Below are 12500 nucleotides of genomic sequence, written 5' to 3'. Positions count from 1 at the left end.
GTAGAGCTGCACGATTACGATATTATTTTGATCAATATTGAGATTGTGATTAACTACGTGCACAACATCTTTCACATTTAAATAAAGAAATCACTGCTTTCTCTTCCATGTTGTGATACAATCCTGTTAATGAAGGATGCAGAACATAAGAACAAATTGACATTATGTATTCAACCTATATTTAAAGCCTACATTTTTCAAATTCAATGCACTTTTAGATCAAAGTCAAGAGGCTATAATAATTATACGCAGTGGCTTTTTCTGTGAGCAGAGCATTTATTTAAAACTTTTATATCGCATGTGATCATTTCATTGTGGAAAGCCAAAATTGTGATTGCAATTAAAAGGTGACTAATTGAGCAGCACTAGCTTTTACAGTTCACTATCTTATGTGGTGAAGACAAACCTTATATTGTGTGTTTTTGTTGAAAACTCTATTTTAGTTGCAACTATTGAACATAAATCTGGCTCATAATGGAAATAAATAAGTAAGTTAACAACACTCCCAGTTCTGAGTAATGAGACCTGGTCACAGTATGTCCTAATTAATCTAACAGCCAATTAGAAACCAAGTGAGACCAACTGTCACCTGTCCGGAGTGTCTGCCTGTTAATTAGAGCGGCTCATTTTCATTAACACCTTTTGCTAGAACAGCTGATTCAACACTTAAGGTGTTGGTAAACATCTGGGAATCAATACTCAAACACAACATGGAGAAATATCTTTGTCTTTCTGTACGAGCTGAAGAAAACAGTCCAGATAACTTTAAATAAATACTTTGTCTGTGTTTCCCTGCAGGTCCGGGTCACCCAGGAGCTGAAACACACTCATGCAGAGCAGATGAGCAGATTACAAATCAAACACCAGACAGAGTGTGACCTCCTGGAAGACCTGAGGTGAGCAGTCGACCGTGTTATCCCACATTTTATTATTATTATTATTATTATTATTATTATTATTACATGTCATTTGTTAGACGCTTTTATCCAAAGCAACTTACATACATTCAGTACTGTGGACAATCCCCACAGGAGCAATTTGGGGTGAAGTGTCTCAGGGACACAACGACATGCTGACTGCAGTGGGACTTGAACTTGCTACCCCCTTATTCGAAGTCCAGCACACTATCCACTGAGCCACAGCCTCACTTACACATTTATACCTTTTTTTAAATATCAGTATGATTTATAAGGCCACCCTGAATATGAGGCCGTTTCTACACATATACAGATGTTTTTTGAAAGCAGATACCTTTCCCAGTAGATTTGTTTGTGTAGTTTGGCTTTTATGAAATCAAATGGCATAATGCTATATAACACGGAGGTTTTATAATTCAGCTTCGCATGAATTAGGAACTGGAATCTCAGTTTTATTAGCAGCTGTGCTGAGAGCTCTGCCTCGTAAAGAAATTAGCATGAAGCGGTTCATGCTCTCATGTCCAAGTTTCATCTGCGTTTCAGAACCATTACACCCTTAGTCCCAATCATTTAAGCCTGTCTTCGTGTTCAACTGATACACGACATATCGGTGCCACCATTTTTTGTTGGAGCAGAACCTAAATGATCGGAGCTGCACGAGACATTCTTTCAACTGATTGTAACTTTTATTTCCAATCGTGGCAAGGATCCAAATTATTGCCAGTAATACGTTTTTCATTGCAAGTAAACGAAGCTGCAAACGCATGAAATGAGCCATTAGCTTAAAGTGAGCTTACTTTAAACCTTAGAGCTACCGAGAGCTAGAAGACAAACACCATGGCTTCAAACATCTCAGTGCCACGCTGTTTAGGAGCCTGCGATAGTGGTCACACATGCAGGTTAGTTGCCATCGCTTGCAGAGTCCATATTTGCCTGAAAGTTCACCAAAGTTGAACTCTAGCAAAGGATAGATGGGAATTAGCTGGAAAACAAGCTTGAAGAAACGTACTCAAACAACTCATAATACAGCACTCTTTAGGACTCTGTGTTAGTGCACAGACACACATGCGTGAATGTAGACCGCAACTATATTTGCGTGAAAGTCCAGATCGGAAATCTGCTTCAGTATTGGAAGAAAATGTATATTTTGGGGAAATGTGACCGTGACCTCTCACTGATACTCCAAAAATCTGCTATTGGGATTATTTGAATGTGTTCATCGAATATAGTAATGCCATTCTGCTTGTTTCCGCCTGTCAGTGTCAGTTAATGAAAGGGTTAGATTGGTTTATCCACACGTCTAATTGAAAGACGTAGACCAGGGGTGTCAAACTCAATTTCATCCCGGGCCACATCAGCATTATGGTTGAACTCAAAGGACCGGTTGTAGTTTTAATTATATATAAATATACATATGTAAATATATATAATATATATTAAATAATGTATTATATTACATTGTTGGCCCTGCATTGGATCATTATCACTTCTGGTAATATCTTCACAAGTAACTACGTCTGAAAGCAGAAGTCTAGGGCAAATAAATGAAAGTAAATATTCAACAATTCCACCAATTGTATTGTATATTATATTCTTTGCCAGCTCTTGCGGGCCACATAAAATTAGCTTGCGGCCCGGATTTGGCCCCCGGGCCTTGAGTTTGACACCCCTGACGTAGACAGTTGTTATTATCCTCTTAAGATAAATCTGTTTTCTTAGTTGAGATTTATATCAGGACAAGTAAATAATTACTCTCATCCTGTGATTGTTAGAGGATTGTTTTGACATGATCTGTTGGAAACCAGCGACTTAAATCCGTAGATTAAAGTGAGTCTCTAAGAGTGCTGGATTAGGCAGAGTAAACTCCGTTCTTAGAGATACACAGACAGCTTTAGCACCTTGCTGAGATGCGTAGGCATTTTAAAGGTGGAAAAAACAAAGGTTGTGTTTTGCAGCTTTAGTGTTGGGTTGACTTGACGGCCTACTGGCTCCCCACTTCCTGTCTGTGGCTGGTGGCAGAGCTCTGAAGCTCCAAACAGCTGGAAGTTAAGGTCAGTGAGAGCTGCCAGATGTTCCCACTGCTCCAAATCTTTCGCTGTGGGAGGCTCGGTCACATACAGAGGTGAAAAGTACTCAGATCTTGTACTTGAGTAGAAGTGTAGGAGTGTAGGAATACTCTGTTACAAGTAAAAGTCCCGTATTCAAAATTTTACTTCAGTAAAAGTATAAAAGTGTTGGCATCACGATATACTTAAATTACCAAAAGTAAAGTACTAGATTGGTCCATTTCAGAATAATATATTATAGGCAAGTAAATATCAAGTTTGGTTCACACTGTGGAACACGATTATGGGAATAGCAGGCCAAATAAAAGTTAAGATTTGATTCAGATTAAAAGCACTTTGGTTGTTTTGTCTTTCTGGTTTTGTTGTTGTTGAAACCATTTGAGTAGACGCGTTTCTTCTCTGTTATTAAAGTACATTATTAAATAAATGTAGTGGACTAAAAGTACACTATCTACCTCTGATTAGTAGTGAAGTACGAAGTAGCAAAACATAATTGAAAAGTAGAGTACTAGTATCTCAGAATTGTACTTAAATACAGTACTTGAGTAAATGTACTTAGAACACTTTATTGGATTTTCCACACATAACAAAGTAACAGGAGAAAATACAGAGTGCAAATACAGGTGCTGTTAATAATAATAATACTAACGTAAGAAGACCGTTAGAGTAATACTAATGAAAATAGATACTCAAAAGAACTTCCATAATGACCCACTAAGACAGCAACAGTAAACCCTTAGGAGTAGATGTGCTATGGTTACATCATTCTGAAGGGAAACACCTCTCCGAAACTCGTAGGGGTTCACCTCCCGAGTTCAGAGGAGAAATGATTCAGCAAACTGGAAACTGCATCTGGATGTCAGCAAAGGCTCTGTTTCGGGAAAATGACAGGAAGTGCGCGTGGGGGGTGGAAGAGAGGGAGGCTGAAGGAAGAGAGGGAAGCTCCCAGGAAGTGAGCCGGATTGTTTAGAGCTCGGGTGGAGCGTCGCAGTCGAGTCTCAACATGTTTAATGACTTAATGAGGATTCTGCTGCAGTGAATGTTGTTCCCAGGGCTCTGACCCCTCTTCTTTTCTTAGGCTTTTGTTTAAATGTAACTTGAGTTTATCATTAGCTTTGTTCCTGTTGTCGTAAATCAAGTCTGGAAGAGTCAAACGCTGGCATTAAAAAGACATGCTTCACATTTTCTCTGCAGATTTGATCATTTGCACGTGGTGTTGTGGAGCCAATTTTCATTTGTAATCAGAATCAGATTTATGGTAAGTTTACACGTGCTAGGAATATGCTCAGTTAGAGGAAATAAGTTGTTAAAAAAAGAGAAAATATACAACTATTTCAAAAGATATTAAAGAAACGATAATACATTTTGAAACGTTTAAGAAAAAATGTTAACGAGATTTTTAAACATACACAAAACGACTACAATAACGATAAGACAATTTACCCTGAGAATAAAATATGTGCGTTTTATAATAGCTCTCTCTGTGATCAATCAAAACTCAGTAGCTCCTTATATCCTAACTGTTGGGGAATCCTTTGCCCTGCGTGTCCTCCTTCGCCCTCTGACGCAGCTGCCCAGCCTTGAGCAGCCGTTGTCTCCCTTACGGCCCGTCCACACAGCAGCGTTAAAAAAAATCTTCCAACGCTTCTGCCCGTTCACTTTGAATGGGGTGACGTCACTTTGCCTCACTTTTCGCCAAACTGCATTGTGGGGAAGCAAAGCGGAGATTTCCAGGCATCTCAGGCTTCAAAAGTTGAGCAATGTTCAACTTTTGAAGCTGAGGTGGAAGCGTCAGCCAATCAAATCCTGTTTATGCCAATCTGACAGTACAAGCGCGAGCCAATCAAACCGCGTGTAAGCTGGGAGAGACAGACCGCAGTTCATTTCCTATATTCCTAACAAAATGGAGGAGAAATTAGTTATTACGGTAGCAAATCACCCGGTTCTTTATGAACAGTGCCTATTTAATTACCGGGATAAAAACCGGAGGAACCAGGCATGGAGGGAGGTGGCAGAGACAGTGGGTGAAACTGGTAGGTTTTCCCATGTTTAGGGATTTTATATCCAGTTTACTTCGTTTTAACATTGCTATTGCTTTGTATGTCGGGGGCGGGAGATTCATGTGATTGGTTGTTGGTCGCATTGCTCGCAAAAAATCCCCAAGCTTCAGATTCGCCCACCTCCAAGATTTTTTGAACGCTGCTGTGTGGACGTACCGTTAAGGAGGGGCTGCCCTAGCATATTGTTGATGTTGCCAGTTTGTGGCCGGGCAACACTCAGTGAGAGATAATTATTGTTGTGGGACACCTGGAACACATCCTTCTCGGGGTGTAGATAACCCCGAGCCATAAGCGACAACAACTGTGATTCAGTGTCCTCAGCTGTTTAGTCTATTTATTGAAGAATGTTGATTATTACACTCTGAGTTAGTTAAAACCTGGAGCTACAGGAGGGGTCTCCAGAATTGATTGTGGAATCTCAACCGTGTGGTGTGGTCAGATCGTGGCCCGTGACTTCTTTGTCTTGTGAATTCTCCGGCGGAAGCTCCAAATAAACCGTCAGTGTTTGCCATCAAAGATCCAGCTCTCCATCGTGTCTCATTGCCCCTTTCACACCAACGCGGTTCCAGTTCGGGTTCGGAGCTGGAGCTTGAAAAGCCCTGGTTTTTCCTGTTCACAAAGCAGCGGAGCCGCCTCTAAGCTCCGGAATCCGGTTCGTTTCAAGCACCAAAAAGTTGTCGGTCTAGAAAGCAAGCACCGCATACGTCACGCTTACATCGGAAGATCTGGGCTGTGTCCAAATAACACGCGACATCAGCCTTTCCGCCAGCTTCAACATGATCTGTGGAAATAACATTGAGAATCAGTTGTAATGTTATACCATCGTAATTAATGCTGCAAAGCTGGGTGTTTGGAGCTTGGCGCATGCAGAGGCTAACAACAGCTAGCTCTAACGCCATCGAATAGGACGTATATGTACCTTCTTTCTGCTACGGAATCGTCGTTGATGATGATGATGACTGTAAAGTTGGTTGTAAAGTCGTCCCATTACTTCCATTTCGTTTCGACAGAGCAAAACCAAAACGAGTAGCGCTTCAATACAATCGGCCATTGTTGTTGTTATCGATGTGAGGGGGTTCCGCACGGTTTGGCTTTATGAAGCAGGCACGCAAACGGTTACGTCATGACGCAAACGATGACGCAATGACGCAGCAACAGTCGGGCTCTTGGTGTGAAAGGTTGAGTCCTGACTCCAATTGCTTCAGAAGTTTCCCCCACACTAATCTTTGTACTTTGGCAGATAAATTACTTTTTAAAAAGTTGATAATATTACTGTACAATATGCCTGTATTCACCCACAGCGCTTCGTGAACCATAGTTTTGATCTAAACTGTATATAGTACTGTACTTTAACCACTCGATATATTGCTTATCCAGTCATCCATAATTGTGGTTTCAAGCTCATTAACATTCACACTCCTTCTTCCCTTTTAGGACTTTTAGCCAAAAGAGGTCCGCAGTAGAGAGGGACTACGCCCAGGTGAGTAAATCATCTTCTTCCCTCACGCTGTAACTGATGCTCCATATCACCATCTCTACTCTGCCTTGTCATTTGTGTTGCTAAAAATACAGTTAGCTTTAACGATACTGTCCTCCAACGAAACCATGAGAGGAGTTGAGGTCGAGGATGTGGTCCTGAGAAAGCTCTTTGTTGTCTTGTGGCTCGATAACTCATGAATGGTAACGAGCCACAGAGAAAACACCACAACAGAAAGAGAGAGAAACGACTTAGTGGCACGTTTCCTCCTCGCTGTGTTGTTTTTGCCCTTAGTGTCCTCCAGACGTCCCTTGGAAAATCCCTCCTTTGCTGTGTTTGAGGTTTTGCAGCACTGTGAGGAATGTCCACCACCACTGTGAAGAGAGGGGGGGGGGGGGGGTGGTATGTCTGTAGTTATCCAATCAGCCACTTTACATGTCTGTTTGTGCATCTGTTCCTGAGGGAGGGGATCATGAAGGTGGCTCAGAAAAAGGAGCGCTTGTTTTGAAAGGACCGTCTTTAATTTGTTCTGGTGTATATCAGTATGTAGTGTCTCTACTTTAAAGAGTCCTCTCCTGCTGATGTTCAGGTGTATATCAGTATGTAGTGTCTCTACTTTAAAGAGTCCTCTCCTGCTGATGTTCAGGTGTATATCAGTATGTAGTGTCTCTACTTTAAAGAGTCCTCTCCTGCTGATGTTCAGGTGTATATCGGTATGTAGTGTCTCTACTTTAAAGAGTCCTCTCCTGCTGATGTTCAGGTGTATATCAGTATATAGTGTCTCTACTTTAAAGAGTCCTCTCCTGCTGATGTTCAGGCGTATATCAGTATGTAGTGTCTCTACTTTAAAGAGTCCTCTCCTGCTGATGTTCAGGTGTATATCAGTATGTAGTGTCTCTACTTTAAAGAGTACTCTCCTGCTGATGTTCAGGTGTATATCAGTATGTAGTGTCTCTACTTTAAAGAGTCCTCTCCTGCTGATGTTCAGGTGTATATCAGTATGTAGTGTCTCTACTTTAAAGAGTCCTCTCCTGCTGATGTTCAGGTGTATATCAGTATGTAGTGTCTCTACTTTAAAGAGTCCTCTCCTGCTGATGTCCAGGTGTATATCAGTATGTAGTGTCTCTACTTTAAAGAGTCCTCTCCTGCTGATGTCCAGGTGTATATCAGTATGTAGTGTCTCTACTTTAAAGAGTCCTCTCCTGCTGATGTTCAGGTGTATATCAGTATGTAGTGTCTCTACTTTAAAGAGTCCTCTCCTGCTGATGTTCAGGTGTATATCAGTATGTAGTGTCTCTACTTTAAAGAGTCCTCTCCATCTGATGTTCAGGTGTATATCAGTATGTAGTGTCTCTACTTTAAAGAGTCCTCTCCTGCTGATGTTCAGGTGTATATCAGTAGGTAGTGTCTCTACTTTAAAGAGTCCTCTCCTGCTGATGTTCAGGTGTATATCAGTATGTAGTGTCTCTACTTTAAAGAGTCCTCTCCTGCTGATGTCCAGGTGTATATCAGTATGTAGTGTCTCTACTTTAAAGAGTCCTCTCCTGCTGATGTTCAGGTGTATATCAGTATGTATTGTCTCTACTTTAAAGAGTCCTCTCCTGCTGATGTTCAGGTGTATATCAGTATGTAGTGTCTCTACTTTAAAGAGTCCTCTCCTGCTGATGTTCAGGTGTATATCAGTATGTAGTGTCTCTACTTTAAAGAGTCCTCTCCTGCTGATGTTCAGGTATATATCAGTATGTAGTGTCTCTACTTTAAAGAGTCCTCTCCTGCTGATGTTCAGGTGTATATCAGTATGTAGTGTCTCTACTTTAAAGAGTCCTCTCCTGCTGATGTTCAGGTGTATATCAGTATGTAGTGTCTCTACTTTAAAGAGTCCTCTCCTGCTGATGTTCAGGTGTATATCAGTATGTAGTGTCTCTACTTTAAAGAGTCCTCTCCTGCTGATGTTCAGGTGTATATCAGTATGTAGTGTCTCTACATGTCTCCATGCTTTAATGTTCAAAAAGCTCTTTATTGTTCTCATACTGCCTGTGCTGCAGCATTTCTTTTCACCCTCTGTCTGAAACCAGAGCCCAGTCTGCTCTGATTGTTTAGCTGGCTGGCTCTATTGTGATTGGTCAATTGCTTAAGGTGCAAGCCAATAGAAGCGCGAGTGTTACATAGTGATGTCACTTTATTCCGGAACTTTGGGATTTTAGCCTTTGCAGACCATTTACATGCCACAACAACAACAAGTACAATAGGGCCTCTTCGACTGTCGCTTATTTTTTGGCACCAGTTTATTGGTCGGTATCTCTGTGTTTTAAATAGTGAAAAAAAAACATTTCTAACTATATATTATTTGAGTTATCAAGTTCTGTGAGATGCAACATGCCATTGAAAAACATTACGTGTAGTGTGATCTGACACAATGCATACACTCTGATTGATTACAGATTGGCTAGTCAAAGTACAAAGTGTACCTTCCTATTTTAGAATGCACGTGTTCTGTCCTGCGGTTGAAAATCTCTGATAGCCGCTTGTAAATTATTTATATTGCTTGGCTGGGCTTGTGTTATCATGTCACCTTACATTAAAGATTCACATCTCTCTCTAGAGCGAGGAGGGAGAAGAGGAATTAAAACAACCACCTCTGCTTTAAAGAGAACTTTGAACCGCTTTATTACGTTGTATATCAGCGACCCAGCACAGTAATATATCTGTAATTATTAACAATGAAACAGAGAAGCAGCAAACGCTTTAGGCTCTTTTTTTTCTATTTAACTTCCTCCGCCTGGACTGATATCTGAGTCCATTTAAAATTGTGAGCATGTGTTTGGCATAAGAACAACTTTAGTTATCATCTGCATTCCTATGCCGTGTTGGCACGTTGCTAGCGGCCGGAAAACATGCATTTCCCAAAAGTTCATTAAACTATGATGGGATGTGTTTGCATGTTATGTATTGTAATACAAATGTGAAACACAATGGCCAACGTGAGTCATGTTTGTATCCAGTGGAGGGTCGATCTCACCCTGCAGGCGATCTTTTGTAACCCTGTGCACGTGTATTTTATTGGATATGCACCAGTTGTATGATTATTTTGAAAGTCAGATTTAGTCTGAGCTGAGCGATGCAACACAGTTCTGTCTTTCCATGCTTAGTCATTACACAACGTGGAGTGTATTTATAGTGTATTTCTGTAGTTTCATTACACCATGGTAACAGTTAGATCTGATATCGATCAGTAGTACTTACCAGCAACTTTTTGATAATCGTTACATTTTTTTTGTTATTTTTTCTTGAAGCTAAAATGCAAAACATTTGGATAGAAGCTGTTTTCTTTGGATGTTTGTCAGAAAAAACAAGAAACATCTTTAGATATTTAAAAATATATGTTATGGACCAAAAAGGTATTTATTAATCGCAAATAAATATTAGACACATTTATGGATAGTTAGAACAATTAATGATCTGAAATTGGATTTGAACTCATTGCTGATTATTGATGAACAGTAAATAAACATCAGATATTTTAATTATTAATAAATCGAACAAAAAAGCCAAAAGAAATTTGTTCAGCTGGTGACTCGGGAGTCGGGACAGAGAAAATGTCAGGAGTTTGGAAGTATTATAAAATTGAAAGCGAAGGCAGTGTAACAGCCAGATGCAATGTTTGCAAGGCGGAGGTTCTGCGTGGTGGAAAGAACAGCGCTACGTTCAACACGACCAATCTAATACGCCACCTGAGAAACAAACACCAACAACAACAACACGACAAGTACACAGTGGCCACTCAGGTAACGGCACTGAAACAACCAACGCTTTCAGAGACTTTTAAAAGGAAAGAGAAACTGACCCAGAACAGTGAAAAGGCCAAGATAGCTTAATTCATCGCGTTGGATGACCGGCCGTTATCTGTTACCTTTTTTTTTTTCTTAATGCATTGCATAAATATCGGATCGGGAAAAATCGGTATCGGCAGATTGTCAAAATCAAATGATCGGAATCGGATTGGGAGCAAAAAAAGGTGATCGGGACATCCCTAGTCCTTCTTATTTATTTATGGATTTGATCTTGTCTCAAAGTGTATCTAATAGACAAGACGATCAATTGGTTGATTTGCAAAACTGTAAAATAATGATTACTTAGTTTAATGAGGAAAATGTCTTCATTGTGAGCCTTAGCTTGAAAGCTGTTCTCTGTTCTGTGTTCGTTATGTGATCAATTAGATACCCGTTGCCAATTGTTGACTCAAACTGGGTCAGAGTGTCTCTGGCGCTCTCCGTCCCCTTCAGTAACACCCTCCACTTTTCATTTATTTATTTATTTTCAAATCTTTACCCGCCTTTTTCTGCATCTCTTCCACCTGCAAGCTGCTTTAGCCATTAGCTCATTGCTATTCAAACCACACAGCTGTGATAAAAAGTCCTCCTCTGTGCCGCTCTTCCTCTGCCTCCTGTTCTGCCAATCACACTATTCAGGCGTGTCCGCTAGTCTCTATCTCGTCCCACAAAGGATGGGTTTGTAGCGCCTTTTGGAGCTTTTGGCACCGACACCACCGACCTCGGGTCCGCATGACCGTCTTTTCAGAGCGGACAGAGGAGGGATAGATGGGCTCATTTCCTTGATGAGCAAATCACTTAAAAGAGCAAAAGCCCGCATTAGAAACAGTTTAAAAAGTGTTGTCTCTTTTTAACATGAAGTGGGAAGACGGCTTGTACCTTAACACTAATAATATATATCATTTTGCCCCATGGATACTTCATTTTGTCCTGACACTGAATATGTATACGTATGTACATTCACAGATATTAAAAGGGTCATATCACAGATAATGGATAATTTTGAGATTTTATCAAATTCAACAATTGAATACTAATCGACGCAGCCGGAATGATAGTGTATATCCTAAAAGAGGAAGAATGAGTACATTTATACACTGACTCTGTTCACCTGCAATAACCTGATTAATACAGGAACCATTGAATGGGTTCACATACTCTGCAGTAACTTATTTATTCTAAAACCGGTTTACCTGCAATCATATTTCCACATTATTCCAGTACCTCAAATGCTCTGCTTTATGCAGCACTTCAATGTTTTCAGGGGAAGTGGATTGAATTGATAGTTCACTTGTGTAAAGGTGGAGACATTTCAAGAGACATATTTTAACAACAAGAATGAACAGACTGGCTCGAATTTGAATGACAGTTTATTCATGGCTACTGTAGATCTGCTTCAAAGGGCTACTTCATTGTTTCGTCTTGCTTCTCAGTCGAGTGAGGAACTAGCAATCAGAATCCAAGCAGTACTTTTAGTCCTTTGTAATAAATAAGCCCCTTAACACTGGATCCAAGAAATTACTTCCCATAATGCAACTTCTCAAAAACCGCCCGACAGATGAAAAATCCAGAACCCCAAAATGTTTTACTGGATTCCTGTTAAGTCTCAAAGTACGTCCAGATGCAGCTCCTACAGTGCCCCAGAAGCCATTTTTAACAGACTGAGTAAGGACAAGATCAAAAACACCTGCGTCCTACAACTCCCACAATGCAACACAACAGCTGAATGAATGTCTTTTAGATTCCCACTTTGTCTCTTACCGTCCCTTTTTAAGCTTATAGGTTTATTCTTTTCTTCAATGTGGTTTAAACCAAATCATTATGGTGACGGATTCTAAGATTCAACTTATTTTTAATGTGGCTTACAAACCAAAATGAAGGTAATTAGGGGTAGCTTTAACCCCCTATGTTGTGTTCGGGTCTCCCGTGACTACGCCTTAGTTTTTTTTTATCGGAACAAGGCTTCATGATATCCTCCACAACAGAAACTCTACAAAACACATTTTGACAATTTTAGCGAAGTCTGAAGGTCTCTCACAAATAAAGGTATAATTTGGTGTTGGGTTCTGGGAAGAAACAGCAGAATTGTTGTGGGTGACTCGAGGTCAAATTTGGCCCAATCAAGATTCATCTTTGACTTTAGACACCCC

At 40.4% G+C, this 12500-nt stretch overlaps 1 protein-coding gene across 1 annotated transcript in view; it reads left to right on the top strand.

Moving 5' to 3' along the window:
• The window catches only part of LOC307027214 (F-BAR and double SH3 domains protein 2-like), a 46652-nt gene that overhangs the window by 5807 nt on the left and 28345 nt on the right, over positions 1-12500 (top strand). The window contains exons 2-3 of the mRNA XM_079695422.1: positions 799-896; positions 6478-6552. Of these exons, the coding sequence (XP_079551548.1) occupies positions 799-896; positions 6478-6552 (173 nt within the window). The remainder of the gene's footprint in view (positions 1-798; positions 897-6477; positions 6553-12500) is intronic.

The sequence above is a fragment of the Notothenia rossii genome (assembly GCF_949606895.1).
Source record: "Notothenia rossii genome assembly, contig: scaffold_219, whole genome shotgun sequence".
NCBI classification, from domain to species: Eukaryota; Metazoa; Chordata; class Actinopteri; order Perciformes; family Nototheniidae; genus Notothenia; species Notothenia rossii.
This window is presented reverse-complemented; position numbering and strand designations above follow the sequence as displayed.